This window comes from Electrophorus electricus, chromosome 4 (assembly GCF_013358815.1).
Source record: "Electrophorus electricus isolate fEleEle1 chromosome 4, fEleEle1.pri, whole genome shotgun sequence".
Classification (NCBI taxonomy): domain Eukaryota; kingdom Metazoa; phylum Chordata; class Actinopteri; order Gymnotiformes; family Gymnotidae; genus Electrophorus; species Electrophorus electricus.
Genome location: NC_049538.1, coordinates 880,542 through 898,135, shown reverse-complemented (window position 1 = coordinate 898,135; position 17,594 = coordinate 880,542). Strand labels below are relative to the sequence as shown.

At 38.5% G+C, this 17,594-nt stretch overlaps 1 protein-coding gene across 1 annotated transcript; it reads right to left on the bottom strand.

The window, feature by feature from the left end:
- Nucleotides 1-9,849: 9,849 nt before the first annotated feature.
- On the bottom strand, nucleotides 9,850-17,157 carry LOC113587481 (tripartite motif-containing protein 16-like). The gene is made up of 7 exons (XM_035525275.1): nucleotides 16,784-17,157; nucleotides 16,653-16,728; nucleotides 15,767-15,862; nucleotides 15,340-15,573; nucleotides 14,980-15,139; nucleotides 14,214-14,270; nucleotides 9,850-10,326 (listed from the first exon to the last, which is right to left on the bottom strand). The coding sequence occupies exons 1-7, from the start codon at nucleotides 17,026-17,028 to the stop codon at nucleotides 9,917-9,919; spliced, it is 1,278 nt and encodes a 425-aa protein (XP_035381168.1). The 5' UTR covers nucleotides 17,029-17,157; the 3' UTR covers nucleotides 9,850-9,916.
- Between the last annotated feature and the right edge of the window lie 437 nt (nucleotides 17,158-17,594).

Sequence of the window (17,594 nt, the reverse complement as noted above, 5' to 3'; positions counted from 1 at the left end):
GACATAAAAAATGACCTTTTATTTTTGTATTTTTCTTCATCAAAGTAATCAAACCCTCAAGATCTAAAGCTCCATTACCTTTCCAAAATCACTTTAACTTCAGAAGCTGTACATTTGTTGCACAACATTTTAGCTAGATGGTGACTGAATGAAGAAGGAAATGTTTCTGACATGAGTTTCCTAATTATTTATTGGTTAGTTTCCCACAGACTGGCACACAAATTCACCAATCACATACAGAATGATGGATAAGATGGCGCGATGGCTCATGACACACAAACACGTGAATCACATTGTGACAGGCAAATGACATGTATCTTATATTCTAACCTTTATATCTAACTTCTCATATGTGCTGTATTCTTACTATAACATTTAAAGGGCAACTTGAACAGATTCAGGAACTGTTTGAACCATATTTCTATGCTGTCTTATTGCAGATATTAAAAATATCATGAACCTTCGAAAAAAATGCGCTGGCCGATGCTTGGGTAACAACATCAGCAAAGCAATCAAGTACTACCTTTGCTGGACAGTATATAGTTTAAAACCAGTGTACAGGTACTACCTTGGCTGAATGGAACATTGTCTAAAGCCAGTCGGTTTTTTTTTTGTTTGTGATGACAAAGCAACTGTAATGTTGTTGAGGGTGAGTGCCGTCACTGGTTGGTCCACCTGTTTTGATAAAGTATGACCCTGATCAAGCAATTGCATAACACCATTGAAATTGATTAAAACTCCTTGCATTCAAGAACTTAAAGTCTGCTTTGTTTACTTCCATGGTGTGATACCGAGTGTGCTGACAACATTTGCCCCTGTATTGGCCCCTATATTCATGTTTAGTTTTTTTTAAACCTAAACCCCATCTCACAAAGAATGGTAGGTCTGCCTTGTTCTTCCGGCTGGGAGAATGTTGTTCCCTTTATTTTAGATAAAGACTTTTAGATTAGTAGTAGTTCGTGAAATTAACTATTATCTTAGATGTTGCTATGGTATCAAAATTGGTTCAAACGTGTCAAGTACACACAATACCAGCAGGTAATAGTTGATAGAGATGTTTTGAACAGCTTTAAACTTAGTGGCATTGTATGATCTCATGTGGTATATGTGTGTAGTCCTATGAAGTAGCACAGTTCCGTACATCACATGTTCTTATGGGGAAAGTCCAGACCACATTCTTTTCATACTTGATGGTTATCAGGAGTTCAGTTATTTCAGCTATTTTGTTGAACATGTTCATTCTCATCTGTCAGGCACCAGGTTGTGTTATGGCAGCTTATCTGTACCAGGATCAGAGTGTGACAAAGTGTGACGTTTGGCCACACTTTTAGCATCTCTGTTTTCTTATTTCTCTCTGTCGTATCTTTGTTTTTCATTTACTTCCTTGTTCTGCTTCTTGGTTTTGTTTTCTCCGCCCCTCATCTGTTCCTTCATTCCAGTCCTTGTTTTAGCTCTCCCTGTTATGTTCACCTGTGTCTGATTTTCTTTGATTGTCTTGGTTAGTTTTTTTGTGTTTTGTCTTCTAGTTTGTTGGTTATTGTGGTAAATTACGTTCCTTCTCTCAGGTTTGCCTTTTACTCATTTTACTGTCATTGCCATTGCTTTCTGTTTACTCCAGTCGCGTATTAATTTACCCTCAGTGTTACCCCTCTGCCTCCGTTTGTTTTACCCTTCATGTTTGTGTTTCCCTCATTTAATAAACCTCCTCCTACATTTGTGTTCAACCTCTTGCCTGTTCCTGGTGGGATTGTAACACAAAGAAAGATAAATGTGCAGCGAAGTGTTTATTACTGAATTTGTAATTTTGACTACTGTTATTTTCTGACCACCGTTAGTTTTACCTGATTTCTCACCACTATGTCAAAGTAGGCTGGTATGACTACACACAGTGTGTTAATCTTCATCTGCAGAGCTGGCGCCCATGGCCGGCAGTGATTCAGGTTCTGCCAGTTTTCTCGGTTTGGTCCAAAAACCTTTCAGATCAACTTGTGAACCAGAGCTGAGTCATGACCCAGTTTTCCCAGCATGGAATATGGACTGTAGCTCACAGACAGAGGAAACAGCAGGTTTTCTCTACTCTGTGTAGGCATGCCATCAGGCCTTGATATTAATCTTACCTAACGACTTTAGCTTGTCCTTTTTGCTGCTGCATCAGTGAGTCTGTTGCCTTGTGCCTGTTAGTGCATGCTTTGATTTTCACAATGGATACTTCAGTGAGTAGCTAAACTGCTTTCAGAAGTGCTTGTATCAATTCAGTCTTCTTATCTAGAAGCCTCTGTGATGCCATGGGTGTCCAATCATGTGCCCACCCAACTGCATGATTTGAATCACAGCAGCAGGAGCAATTAAGTCAGCGATCCTTGCCCAATCTCAAGACTGTGACTAACAAAACAGTCAAAAAAGATGTCATGAATCCACAGTCCTGGATATATATGGTTTGCTAGTGTCACAAAGAACTAGAGTTGCTGCAGACACCAAAGATTTATTATGAGTCTACATAAAAACAAAATATGTTTAATCAAAACAGTAAAACACATGGTATACAAACAGAAACATGAAGACATTCATCAAAATGGTAAACATGTGCTCCTTCCACTGGCAAACTTGCACCAAATTCTACCTGCCTCTTATGCATATCTGAAACCAAAAACAATTTTTGTAAGGGAATAGACAAACATTCAGCCCTATTCCTCAAATCAAGATATCACTAACAGTCTAGTGTGCTGCCAAATTGTAAAGGGGGCATCCTCTGACAAGCTAAGTCGTTGCACAGGTCCACTAGCAACAAATGGCAAGTAGAGAGGATTACAGTGTTTCTAATCCAAAATCTCAAACACAGAGGAAACTGGAGCAGCCTGCTGACAGGTTTAAAAGGGCCAGAAATCTTTAAGTCTGGGCACTTGTTCCAGTGGCCACTGGCATGACAGTAATGACTCATTTTCCAGTTTCTGGTGCAAAAGCAGACTAGGCAGTGGTGAAACTCTCACAGAGTCAGTATTTACATTTATGGCATTTATCTGATGCTTTTTTTTTTTTTTAATCCAAAGCAATTTACAATTATGACTGAGTACAACTTGAGCAACTGAGGGTTAAGGGCCTTGCTCAGGGGCCCAACAGTGGACTCAGAAGTGGTGGGGCTTGAACCAGCAACCTTCCAATTACAAGAAGGTTGCCAGACAGCGAAGGTCCATAAAACCTTCATTCCAAACAAAGTCTTATGAATTAAAACAAAATTATCTGCCAGCAGGGGCATCATATGCTGTTTACACCTTATGCTCATTAACTGTATATGCTGTTCAAAAGCTAGAGTCTAAGATAAGCTATCCATACTGTTTCCATTTCCAGCAAACTGCAATGCAACTTTATCATCCTATCTTTACATTTCTAATAAGAATTTTAATGAATATGACTATAAAATTTAAAAAATAAATAAATATACATACATACACACACACACACACACACACACACACACACACACACACACGTAATAATTGTCTGTTTTTACCCTCCAGTGTAAAGCCACGTATATAGGTTTTGTATAAAACTGCGTAAGTTGTTACATTATTTCTTTTCATCATACACAAATCTTTCAAGTCAACTGTATGCTACTTTAAGATGTTAACTTATTGCATTGACATCAGTACAATTCATTTATTTTTAGTGCAGTTAAATTATTTCTAATATTATGCAGTTGTGTTATATTTTCAACTTTTTTGAAAGCCTTTCACTAAATGTTGATGTACTAACTCTCTGAGATGGACAAGCGAATGCCTGCTAGCTGCATAGAATCTGAGGCATAGAATCCTGTGCTGGTGCAGTCAATGCCAGTGGAGGGAAGCCATGTTGAAGGGTAGAGCATGGTCAACCACCTTGTCCAGGGTCTTCACCCCTTAGCTGAAGATCTACTCTCAGGCCACCCGCAAAGACATGGACTAGCTCCTCTTCATTCCAGAGTGTGATCACTGCCAGGATGCAGAACTCCACAGCATGCCCTGTCTGAGACGAGCTCAACTCCACTTTGGATGATGGGAGACAGCTTTGAGATGCTGTACAAAGTTGGGGTGGCTATGCATCAGTGTTGCGTCAGTGATCACCAACGTGGCACCCCAGGACTTAGTACTCCCAGTGAGCCTACTGATCATGACTGTTACTTTTGTATGGTCCAGCATCTGCGGCTGGTAGATGAAGTATAGCTCCCGCTGAATCAGGAAAATATTGCACTCCTCTGGATCGCTGATGTATATTTCCAGGGTAACAATGCAATAGGATGATGTGTAGCACAATCATAAGAGTAGCAGAGCTCAAGGAGGGGCAACAGAGTTGAAGATACCAGCTACTGCCAAAGGACTCACCCTCTGGTCCATCGGTACTTGCTGCTGATTTTCGTTGATTGCGCCATGCAGACATAGGCTCTGTCAAGGATGCAGTACTCGCTGTGCTTGATTGACATTTACATGCCCAAGCACGTCACAAGTGAAGAAATACAAGAAATACAAGAGCAAAAGTGAAAGCCAAATATCTTAACAAGTGGAAGACCGTCTCTCAGGTGAGTGGTGTTGAGACTGTCAGCGTGAAGCACAGAATTCAGGCAGCTGTGGGGATCAAACATTTGATGGAGTATGAGAGACAGGTGTGTGCAATGATCAACAAATTGATGATTGTGATCAGGGAAGTGGAAAGGAGCTGTGATTGGAGTATGTGGAGTTTTGCTGGTTGCCATCTTGGGTATGACAAATATATTTTGAATTTTGACAATGAAATTTATTCAGAACTAAGATAAAACACAATGGCTCAGTTGACAATAGTTTTCTTGACCAAGAAAAAAATCGATTACACAGCCAAGACTCTAAGAATAGGTTAGAGGTAACTGAACAGTTTGAGATTATTCTGCTATTTTAGTTAACATGGATTAGACTGTTGTCATTTTACCTTGAATGCCATTGCTTTATGGGATTTTACTTATTGTTAAGAATAGTAATAGATTAGATGTATATAGCATTTTAAGAAGACAATTACAAAGCAGAAATAAATAAATAGAAATAGAAATAAAAGTACTTAAAGTTTGTGTTTGAAAATGTTGTCCAGGTTAGGGTTAGGGTTAGGGTTCATGTCTTGGAATCAAAACAAAACTGTTGGTGTCACAACACAAGCAATTAGTTATGAACAAAGCTGTGGGTGAATTATATAGTATTTTAAAAAAATTCCTGAAATATTGTCCAAATCCAAAGTGATTATAATAGTTGAAGAGAAAGGGCTGTTCCCTCCTAACAAAGTTTCCAAGGATGCCATAATAAAAGTAGATTTGTTGAATGACGTTGCTGTTTTACAGGTTTGTTGAGAAGTGAGAAGTGTCTCCTTTTATAAAACCAGTTTGGTCTGGATTTTCTAATGTTGTCACTCATGAAATGTCATGGGTACTTTCCTATGATATACTGTAGTTTTAACAGTGTTCATGTTAGTGTTAAGTTGTAGTTGTATTATAGTTAACTTTAGCTACTTAGCTAGGCATCTGTCATTCAGAACACACCTTATGGTGTTTTACAGACTGAAGTAAGACACAGTTTCATCAAGTAAAGCAGCACAACATAATCAAGCAGCTATCAGTGTAATACAACTTACATAGCTGGCTAATATTTTTAGCCATGATTGCTACCTGTTACTATTGCTAGCTATGCCATGCTATGATCTCTGGCTTTCTGGTTAAAGCAACTATGATAGTGCTAGACTGACAGTTTTTCTTTTAAGGCTATCTTGACTTGAGGAATCCTGCTATGTAAATGTGAGAGAAGGAAATGTCGAAAACAACTGTATTTCCTTGAAATTTTCAGGGATTTTTTTTTATCTAGTTAAAGTAAAAGGAGAGTATTCCTCCTCCTAGCTTTCTAATCTCATTCCTTATCCCCCTCCAGGCAGGAAATATATATATATGCAAATTCCCCACTCTTTCTCTCAAGCTCGGGTCCTCTACAAGAGGCCTAGGAGCTTGACAATCCTGCTTAGTATCTTAGCTGTTCCCAGGACTGCACACTTCTCAACCAAGATATTGGATATTGTTCCTGAGTTGCCTTCACCCACCACACCCTTCCTATCTCTTCCTTCAGTCCATGGTATTTCTTGAGTTTCTCGTGTTCCATGTTCCTGATGTTGCTATCACTTGGAATTACCACATCTATCCCTATGGCCCCCTTCTGGGTCATCATGAGCGATGTGGGGGCAATAGGGTGATAGTCGTTGAGTCCGGGTCTCAGCCCTGACATCGGTCGTGATGAAGTAATGGTAATTATTTCACGCATTTTTATATTTCATAATGGTTCTGTCATTGGGAAACAAACAAATGCATTCAAAGTATTTTAAGAAATTATTAAAAATGTTGCCTACACTACTGAATCAGATGTGTACACATTGATAGTAACAGGAATCCCCAAAAAAGTTACTGTGGAGTAATCCAGTACAATATTAGAGTGAAACAGGTAGTGAAAACTGTACATCAGCTTTAAACTTTCTTAGTTTTAAGATGAAGACACATCTTCCATTTTGCTATAAATATATTACATGTTAGTTAAAGTACTTCATATTAGTTATGAAAAACAGGCAGAACTACTGTAAGAAGATAAAGCAACTAATATAAAACTACATATAAAAACACTGAACATAATTTATTTCTGAAATGTAAAATTAGCCAAGTCAAGGCTGAGAGTGAGTGTATGTTTGCTTTGTGTTTAGGGAGAAAAAGCATGCCAATAATTTGACCCTTCTGAAACAGATTAACATCTCTTCCACGACTACAGGATGTGTCTTTCAACATGGTTGTTTAACAAATGAGAAGCTACTCATTGCATCAGTTAGGGTTAAACAACTTGTTACCAGCTGAAACATAATCACCTATGCAGTAATTATCCAATGGGAGGCTATTACCTATTTGCTTAGTTAAATCCAGGTGGTGACCTTTTTCTTTGGCCAGGCAGTGTGTGTGTGTATATATATATTAGGGGTGGGACTTTAACGCGTTAATTTCGATTAATTAATTATAGGGAAAATAACGAATTAAAAGGTTTAACGCATTTTAATCACACTTTTGCACCGTGGAACGTTTCTCAGTGCACGAGTTCCAGGCATACAGATTATATTGACGCACAATGTGATGAGCATGATGGAGATGACGGAAGAGGCTACGCTGGTGGATGGGAAATTTAAATACAAGAAACTTCCAGATGGAAGTTCAAACAAAAATGTTATTTGCACTTTATGCAGGAAGGAGTTTGCTTATTACAGGAGCACTTCCACCCTTCGTTACCACCTCAACGCAAAACATTTTGGGGCTAGCGCGCAGGTCAGTAATGTTAACTTGGCTGCTAAATGTGATAGTATTCCTAGTACGAGTTCCCTGCTCTGCTCTGCTCTGCTCTGCCATAGGAAGCTTGGATACCAGGCTCAGGACGAATGAGAGAACCAGTTTGGTTCATAAACTGAATGAATTTACTATGTGCTAGCAAATTTCTGGTGTGCTGGTTTATTTACAAAAAGCACTTCTGATAAAGAGCCAAAGCCGTAGCCATGAAGATTAAATTATTATTATTATTAAAGGCCTATTAAAATATAACAATCAAAGCCAGAAATATATGGATTATAATATTAAGACAGGTCAAGATACTGTGACCAAGGTTTATGAAATTGATGTTTTTATTGACTCACAAGTACACTTGGGTGGGCATCAAGGACATGTGCTCTGCTCTCATTTAAACATCTTGACTCATCTCTCCTCTTTCCTCTTCTCTTCTAATCTCCTTTTCAGTCATCTTTTCCTCTCCTCTGCTCTCCAGTCACTTCTTCTGTTACTCAACTCTCCTCTCATCTCTAGGTCTCTCCTCTTCTTTGTTATCCATTCTTGTCATCTCTGCTATCTGTGTCTTTCTTTCTCTCCTCTGGTACTTCTTTGCTTCTCCTCTCCAGTGATCTATTCTCCTCTTTTTTTTTCTTTTTAAAAGAACGCACACACACACGTGTGACTAATTAACTTTCCAGGTAACTTAGCTAGTGTCAGTAGTGGTTGTTCATTGATTAGGATTTACAAATTGGCCCATTTTCAACAAAAATGTTTGTTTCCACTTCATACAATTACTAACACTATTTAGTAAAATATTTCTTCAGTTACAGTTTCAGCGCAAAATTATGTACTGACATTACCTTTTCCTACAGGACAGAGATGACTGCTAGTCAGCAGTGCTAATACAGTGGGATGGTGTTACAATAATAAGTGTACCATCAACAACAGACGGGAACATTGACGGCTCTGCTGCTGTAATTTCTAAATGTAACCACCAGAGGAAACCCTTGACCAGGTAAAGGTTCAGAACAGTTCAGGTAAAAGTGAGGTGTAGGTGAGTCATAAAGATGAATTAAGGACTCATATACTTCACAGTGAGGATGTCTGGTGTCTCTGGTGTGCTGTGGGGGAGTTTGGCTCGCATGATTTGGGTATAAACCATGTCCCCTTCAAGAAACACTTGTCCCATATAAAGAGTCATGGAAAGTTAATCAAAGTTTTTCTAATTATCCTATAATTAAATATTTCTGTCATGATTGGAATTATTTTCAGTGTGGCAATGCCCCCACCCACAGGGCATCAGAGGTCCCCAAATGGTTAGATAAGTATGAAAATGATTCCTATAACCTTCACAGTAAGGTGGACTCAACAAAGTTAACACCTATGGGACATTTTGGATCAACATGTTAGACCAGGAGGGGTCAAGTGCGGTCCTGGTGCTCTATCACCTTGCAGAGTTTAATTCTAATCTGTAATGTAATACACTTGATCCAGATAATCAAGTCCTTCAGTAGCATCTTAATACTATAGTCTGGTGTGCTGGTTTGTGTTAGCAACTAAACTCTGTTCAGTCTACCTCTGTTCACTGAGGAGATGTCTTTAGGAAAACTCCCTTCAGCACAGCACATCTTGTAAAGTCATATAATTTGTTACCTGTCACTTTATATATTTTAGATTTGACAAACGTGTGCCTAAATGTAATTAAAAATGTATCTTGTGCCTTATATATTGTTGATTTCACACTGAAAGGGGAGACATCTTTTGGCAGTGTTTGAACTCTGTGTGATTTGTTGGTACTTGTTTTTCTGTAAGGCTGTTATAGTATTTTTCTTGTTTTCTCATGTTTGAGTGACTTGTTGGTATGTTTGTCTCAGTGAGGGCTCATAACTGTGTTTTCCTAGATCTCTCATGTTTGAATGACTTGGTATGTGTTTCTCTGATTGTGGTCTTTTTCTCATTCCCTCATGTTTGTCATGCAGCCCTTGTCACCTTGTCCTGCTGCACCAAACCACCTTCACAGAGAAGGTCCAAGGTGCACAAAATCCAGACCTCCACACAAAATCCACCCCCCCCCCCCCACACACACACGCACAAGAGAGAGTGAGTGAGTGTGTGTGAGTTGTCTTGTGTCATTAAATGAGACTACTTGAGAAGTCTTAAGATACTTTCTTACTTTTACTTAAGTGATGATTTAAATGACTACTTTTACTTCTACTTGAGTAATTAATATTATAAACTTACATTACTTTTAATTGAGTACAGTTTTTGGATACTCTACCCACCTCTGGTTGTACAGCAGAGTAACTGAAGGTTCTAGATCAAGTCTAAACCAGAGGGGATGATCTGGACTAATGAATAAAATTGACTATTTGAGAATCTGAGAAACATCAGAAAATGATCACAACTGAGGAACAATGTGGCATTGTACAATATGTTTTCATCTCTCCAATATCAACCACAAGATACTGGAAACATTAATCTGGAACACATAATCTCACAGTTGAATCCCAGCCAACCCAGAGCCCACCATACAGGGGCTGAATGAATGTGGTGTGGACTGTGTGTATGAGGGTCATTGTGTCAGAGACTCTAGAAGGACAGAGTTCCTGCACTGTGATCCACATACACTCCTATTCTGGAGGATGGTGGTCCTGGGATCTCATTCTTAATGTTATTATGCCAGAAAGAGAGAGTGGAAAAACACTGCAGTCTCCAGGACTGATTGTTGAATCCAAACATACAGTCCTTACCGTGTCCTTTCCTGCTGATATCTTTATATGAGACTGATATAAACACATAAGACCCATTACTTAGCTCAACCTCCCAGTAACAGCATCCACACACACTCTTCTTACTCAACACCTGAGGCAAGTAGTCAAATCTCTCTGGATGATCAGAATATAGATGGACTTTCTCACTCCGTGTTACCACTTTGTTCCTCTCAGACAGACTGAGGCGACGATGTGTTGTGTTTGCATCCAGACTCAGCTGACAGAAATCTGAAACAGAACATTTGAAGTTTTTATTTACAAATACTTTTTAATGTTAGTTAATATGTGAAGTTTAAAATATACTAATGTCGATTAAAATACTCCTCATACATTTTGATAATGAAAATGTAAAGATTACACCATGTGTTACCATGGTAACAATAGCATGATCATATTAAAACAAGCTGTGCAAATGTATGTGTGTGAGAGAGTGGGGTTTGCATGTGTGTGTGTGAGGAAGCGAGAGAGAGACTGGTGTGGGTCTGTGTAAAAGGGAGTTTGTGTGTTCATGTGTATTTGTGTGTGTGAGAGGGAGACAGGAAAAAAAGACTGCAGTGTGAGTCTGCGTATGTGTGTGTGTGTGAGAGAGATAGAAAAGGAGAGTGCAGTGCATGAGTACATGTGCATGTGTCTCGTTTAGCGGTACATGTGGGTTTTCTGTCCCTTTTATTTGCAGCTAAGATCCAGAACTCCATTTCTGTCTGTGTTGTGGCTCCTCCACCTTGAGTCCAGACTAGGTGTGCCTTCCAGTGATTGCGTCATCCCCGTGTGACTATAAATGAGACTGCACAGTTCCAACAGCCTAGCACTGCCATTTGCACTTAAAATGGGGCAGTGGTTAAAGTACTTAACTAGTTATCAGAAGGTTGCTAGTTCAAGTCCTGCCACTGTTGGGCCCCTGAGCAAGACCCTTAGTGCTCAATTGTTAAGTTTTATTCAATCAGAATTGTAAGTTGCTTTGGATAAAAGTGTCAGCTAAATTCAGTAAATGTAAAATTCTGTTACTAACCTTTTTTAGAGTTTCAGATTTATACTTAGTTTCACCTTTTTGTACTGCTAGTATATATCTTGTATATATTGTGTATAGTCCTGTTGTAAATTGTACTTGTATATTAACTGTTGTAAATTATTAGCCACATTAGGTCTAGGGTTACATCTCTTAGCAGAGATGAAAACGCAATATTTATTTGAGGAGAAATAGGCTAAATGCTAGCACATGGTCGTAACAGTAAATATCACACTGGAGTATAACGTTATTTTCTCCTCCCAAAATGACAATCTTGAGTTTCTTATGTTCCCTGTTGCTGATGTTACCATCACTTGGTATTTCTACATCCATCACTACGGCTGTTATGTTTGGCCCCTCTTAGTGTCCATATTGTCATGGTTACCCTGTCTCGTGTATTTGTTTTGTTTCTGTGTTTTGTTTATCTCTGGCTCGCCTGTGTCTTGTTAATGCCATTACTATATGTATATACACCCAGTGTTCTTATCTTTGCATGTGTTATGGTTACAGCCGCCTTCTCCTTTTTGTCAGTGTGTTTCGTTTCTTTTTTGATTATCATGTATCCGCGGTCTCTCCACATTGGTTCTATGACCCTCGACTGTTCTAATGATTACAATTCTGGATTTGCGCTTAATAAATCTCCCTCTTCTGCTGTTTGTCCAACACTATGTCTGGTGGGTTATCCATTACCATTTTGTCAGTCTCTATCTGGAAGAACTTGTGGGCCCTTCTTAAACAGGAGATTTACAACGAAGGATAACAGTACAGCTCTCTGAATAGTGTCCATCTATTTGCAGAATATTTAAAGGACAACTGACCCTGCTCCCATATTGACTGACTAAATTAATACTTATTGTAGGGTATTGTTTATTATTATGTTGTTTAACAAACTCTAGCACTTATTGTTTATTGCTCGTATCGTTGTTTAAGATGGACCTTATGTATTTTGTACTTCTAGGTATCAGCATTCATCCCTGTATTTCTACAGTATTCTAGTTCATTGGTATGTTGGACTCTAACCTACTGTACTGTACCAGGATATATTCTATGAGTAAATGACAAAGCACTTTTGTAAGTTGCTCTGGATAAGAGCATCTGCTAAATGCTGTAAATGTAAATGTCTTGGAGGCTGTGGTTGCTGCTGCAGAAAAAGTTGAACGTCAACAGATTAAGAAACTGAAAGACTTCATGAATGGAAGGCTTATGACTGTTATTCAAAAGAAGGGTCGCTAAATTGATCACTGATTTTTTGAAATGTCAGAAATGTTTACTTACTAATTTTGAGTTGTTTGTTGATTAATCTTACTTTAACAGATGAAAATAAACAAGTGAGATGGCACAATTTCCATTTTTCATTTAGTTGCATAATAATTCTGCACACTAATAGTTGCCCAATAATTATGCACACATAAATATTCTTCTAAGAAATCCAAAACCTCACTTTTACTTTCTTAGATATTTAGGTTTGAGGTTTATTAATATTTTGGATTGGCAGAGAACACTATAGTTGTTCAATAATAAAATGAATCCTCAAAAATACAACTTGCCTAATAATTGTGTACACAGTGCATCTGAGTTTTTACCAGGGTGTGGGCAATATTTCTTTCATTCTATTTTTATTAAAATTCTAGATTTCTAAAATTCCTTACTAAGCACAATATTCTGAGTAAAAGCCAAGTCCGATTTTTACCAAATGATTACAACCTACACACCCTAATTGATAAATATATTGTCCTAAGTTTTATAGACTTTAAAAAGATTTTGATTCTATCTGGTACCAACATTCATTTTACAAAATTATAGAAAACGGTGTAGGAGTAAAACATGTATAGGAAAAATAGGTGTGGAGTCAAAATTGGCCATAAATAAGCAAAGTCTACAGCTCCTGATCTTTGCAGTCAGTCCCCCACTGCACAGGGTCTACAGTAGAACCTGCACCTGCTGGACCAGTACTGTCATACCTGGGCCCTGGTGGTCAACCTAGAAAACACTAATGTCATGATATTCCAGAAGGTTTAAAATGCACAATTATGTTATATATCAACAATATTGGATGTTCAAACAATTAAAATTATTTAGAGATGAAATTGAGTTCTTCTGGACACTTTAACTTGGCAGTGAGAGAATTGATGCTCTCATTTTTGGGAGCCTCAATCAAAATCACACAGTAAAATGGGTTATCTGATGTTAAATTGCAAATACAGTGTAGCAGATTACCTGAGCATGCTTACTAATTGTAAACTGAATTCCACCTTAATGAAGTACAGACTCAGAGACCATTGTCTGGCCATAAAGAGAGGTTCAGCACTGACTCAGTGACCACTGCTATAGAGACAGCTGGCCATAGAGAGAGAGGCAGATGCAAGAAGTCTTGGCTGCCCAAAGATCAAAGACTGTGCCAGCAATGCCAACAAAATAAGAAGGAGACAAAGCTGTACTTTTTAACTGAATGTACAAAATTCAATCAGAAGAGAACAATATTTTATTACAATTAGCCACGTCAGTCATAGATTTAAAACCCTCTCCAGTCAGAGAATTTGCTTTCTGTTCTAGGAGAAGATAGAGTTCTGCACACAGGCTACACAGTGCATTAGACACAGTACACTACACACAGTGCATTTACACTGCACATTACAGACAGCACACTACACATAGTACATTACACACAATGCATTAGACAAAGTACATACCCACAGTACACTTACACACAGTACATTACACAAGGCACGTTAGACACATTAAACCTACACACAATACATTTACACACTGCACATTACACACAGCAGTTACTTGCAGTACGTTTAAACCTGCCACAGTCAGAGAGATAGTGAGTGATCACACCATGTTATGAGCGGTCCTTTAGGCCATTATTCAAACTTACCGCTCACACACACTATCAAACCTCTTACACTCACCATCATGAGAGAGTAGGATGTGTGTACATATGGGTAAGAGGAGAGAGAATGGTGTATGTGTATGTGTTTCTGTGTGAGTTTAAAAATAGGGTGAAGTTATTTAAACGAATCAAGATGATTTAAGGTGTGTGTATGTAAACAAATACATAAAAACAAATAATGGTTGAGTGTGTGTGTGTGTGTGTGTGTATTACATTTCAGGAAATCTTCCCTGGTCTTTGGCTCTGAGGGTAAAATCTGAACCACTGCAGCTGCAGAGAAACAGAATCAAAATGGTCCAACAAAATGAATGAAAGAGGTCAAATTGTTCAATTCAGAAAGATGATCAGACTAAAAGTGGGATTATATGTGGATTATGTGTTTATGACAAAAACATTCTCTAATCGTTCTGTTAATTATGGACTTTTGGAAAGTCACTATAATCAGGAAGATTCTCTTTCTCTATATCTGTGTCTCTGTCATTTTGTCTCTTTCTCTCCATCCCTCATGCACAACTCTTTTACACTTTCTTTTGCTCCCTTTTCTTTAGTTTTAATTTTATTTATCCACCCTTGTGCTTCCTGCTGATGGTATAGGCTCCACCCCGAAGATCAATGAAATAGATAATATTAATTAATCTGGAGATGAATGAATGGATTAACATTTTAGATGCATGTTTTTCACTTTTAATTCTTGCCTGTCCTATAACAACACAAACACAGTTGGGGCATGACATTGAAATGTTCTACAAGACGATTATTATGGGAACATCAAGGTAAAAGTGATTTAGGAACAGTCTGCAGAAACCTCAGACAGACACGTTTTGTGAATTAGATTTGTTAGCCCATTACAGTATAGTTTTGGGGGGTTGAGATTGGCAAGTGCTGATCAAGCAGAGGTTGGCAAGGCTAAGCAAGCAGAGATTTCCATAATTATTACCAACCCTGTCCAATTTCAAAGGCAAATGACAGCTCCTCTTACCATGTTGAAGGATTTTGTTGAATTCCTCCTTGCAGAATTCCTTTAGTCGCTCTTTCAGATCAGAGATAGATTTCTTCACTCCATCAAATGAGGGATGTTGATGGACAGGGATACTGGGAGAGTCCTCAGATCCAGAAGAGACACAGAGAGACTGGAAACTCTACAAAGAGAAGAAAACATAATGGAGAAAGATAAAGGTGCACAAGAGTAATGAATGATCTCACACCAAATCAAACCAAAGACACATTTGTTATTAGACAGAAGTTATATTTATTGTTGGCTTAATGAGCTTTTGTGAAGATTCATTATAGAAACTTGATGAGGAGCAGGTTCCTCTGTAGCTGAGACAGAGTTTGTTACCTGGAGGAAATGGATGTCATCATCTGTTTGGGAGAACTGCTCCAGTTCAGTGTCTCTCCTCTTAAGATCAGCAATCTCCTGCTCCAGTTGCTCCAGGAGTCTTTCAGCTCGACTCAGTTCAGCCTCCTCCTGAGCTCTGATCAGATCTCTCACCTCACAGCGCCTTTGCTTAATGGAGCGGATCAGCTCAGTGAAAATCCTCCTATTGTTGTTCACTGCTGCCTGTGCAAAGCGCTGTTAGGAGACACACAGACAAGCTGAACTATCATTCACTCTCTCACTGTGACCCCGGATGACTTATAGTGAACATTGTGATTGTGTAGGATCCCAAAGTGTGACAACTCAGGTCTCCTCACTGGATGACTGGAGGAGACGCCTGACTGAGCTCTGAAATAGCTGCTCCAGCAGCTTTCTGCTTAGTACTCACCTTAAGAGTGTCCACAGCCTGTTTTAGCTCTTGGACCTTCTTCTCTTTCTCCTGGATTCTGAGCTGGAATTTCCTCTGCACCTCCATTAGATCCCTCTGTGGACAAATACATTTATCGGTTTGTGTGTTATGAGCTTTATATCTGAATATTGCAGTTTTCTAGAACTTCTTAGACATATTTTCTAGTACTCTCTATTTTTCATAAAATTATAAGATTATAAGATCTATATATATATATATATATATAAATCTGTGTTTTCGTGAGTAAAAAAGAACAAAGTTAAATATGATAGGATGTACTGAATATGTATCATGTACTGAATGTATCATATATTGTGGTGGAATTTTGAACAAACAGCAAGTCAGATGTGATTAAGAGAGTAATTTAATAAAGAAAATAGGACACACAAAACACAGCTGTGTGAGAGCTAATGCTCGAAAGCGAAAGCTCTAAAGGGGTAGACTGACTCTACTCCTTATATCTAAACTTCAACCCCCTCCCCAAGGAGGGGGTGCTCTGTGATCTTGTTTACGCACAAACAAAAAAAAAAAAGCCTAATCCCTCTTTACGACCCCTGCAGGTCACAAAGCACATGCAGGTCATAAAGCAACATTCCCACAGTCATTTGTTCACACAATATACAGAGACAGAGTTTGCAGACTAAACCATTCATATAGGATTATATGATGGAAAGGATTAACATGATTATATATGAATCATTACATATGAATCACATGATAATACATGATCAAATAATATTTTACATCACATATATATACACATACAGTCTGTCCTAGATGGGTCCTAATGGTATGTAGAAATACAGTCTAAAGTAATTGATTACAGATCAGACAAAGTTAGCATGAAAAGATTTCTTGTTCTCACCTGTTTTTCATTTATTTCTGCTACAGCAGCAACTGTATCATGGCCTCTGTGTTCATACATCATACACATATAACATGCAGTTTTGGTCAGTATGACAGTAGAGCTTGATCACTTCATCATGCTGAGAGCAGATCTTCTCTTGTAGCTGTGAGGAGGCATTAATCAGTTTGTGCTTTTTCAAACCAAGAACTTCATAGTGAGGTTTGAGATGAGTTTCACAGAAGGAGGCCTGACACATTAGACTAGACTTAATGGCTTTGAGTTTTCTCCCAGTGCAGAAATCACACTCCACATCTCCAGGTCTAGTGTAACAGTGAGCAGGAGAAGCAGCTTGGAGTTGTGTCCTTTTCAGTTTCTGTACAACTTCAGCTAGCATGTAGTTTCTGCGTAGTACAGGCCTTGGACCGAATGTCTCTCTGCACTGAGATAAATATCATGTTCAGCTAGGAATGCTTGTAGGTAAATAAATACAACTTTATCTAAGACATTTGAGAGAAAAGGTAACTTGAAGATAGGTCTATAACTGAGGGGTCTAATAAGATTCTGCACTTCTTAATGAGATGCTGTACTACAGCATATTTAAAAGCAGCTGGAACACAGCCTGTGGTGAGTGATGTATTTATCAAGACAAGAATGTTATTCCCTGGTCTCTTAAATAAATGGTAAGTACAGTAATATACAGTATGTAGATGTACAGTATGTAAAGTAAGTAGGCTTCAAACTGTGTAACGTTGAGCGGTAAGGTGGCGGACACATGCTGAGAGGAACGAGATTTAATAGGGGCAAATCCAAAATCAGAGTCGTTTATATGGTCCAGGGTCACAGAGCCAACATGGAGGGTACTCAGATACATTACATAAGTTAGCATTACATTACATTACATAAGTTAGCACAAGGTCCAGAGTTTATCTTTCTTATGCACACTCCATAGTATCAACATAT

What these genes read in the sequence shown, in the direction of transcription:
- LOC113587481 (XM_035525275.1), bottom strand. Translation starts at nt 17,028, where the DNA reads ATGCTAGCTGAAGTTGTACAGAAACTGAAAAGGACACAACTCCAAGCT. An exon ending in CAACAAAATCCTTCAACATG is followed by an intron (nt 14,271 to 14,979) that starts GTAAGAGGAGCT and finishes GTTTCTCTGCAG; the next exon opens with CTGCAGTGGTTCAGATTTTA. An exon ending in CAGGGAAGATTTCCTGAAAT is followed by an intron (nt 10,327 to 14,213) that starts GTAATACACACA and finishes GTTCTGTTTCAG; the next exon opens with ATTTCTGTCAGCTGAGTCTG.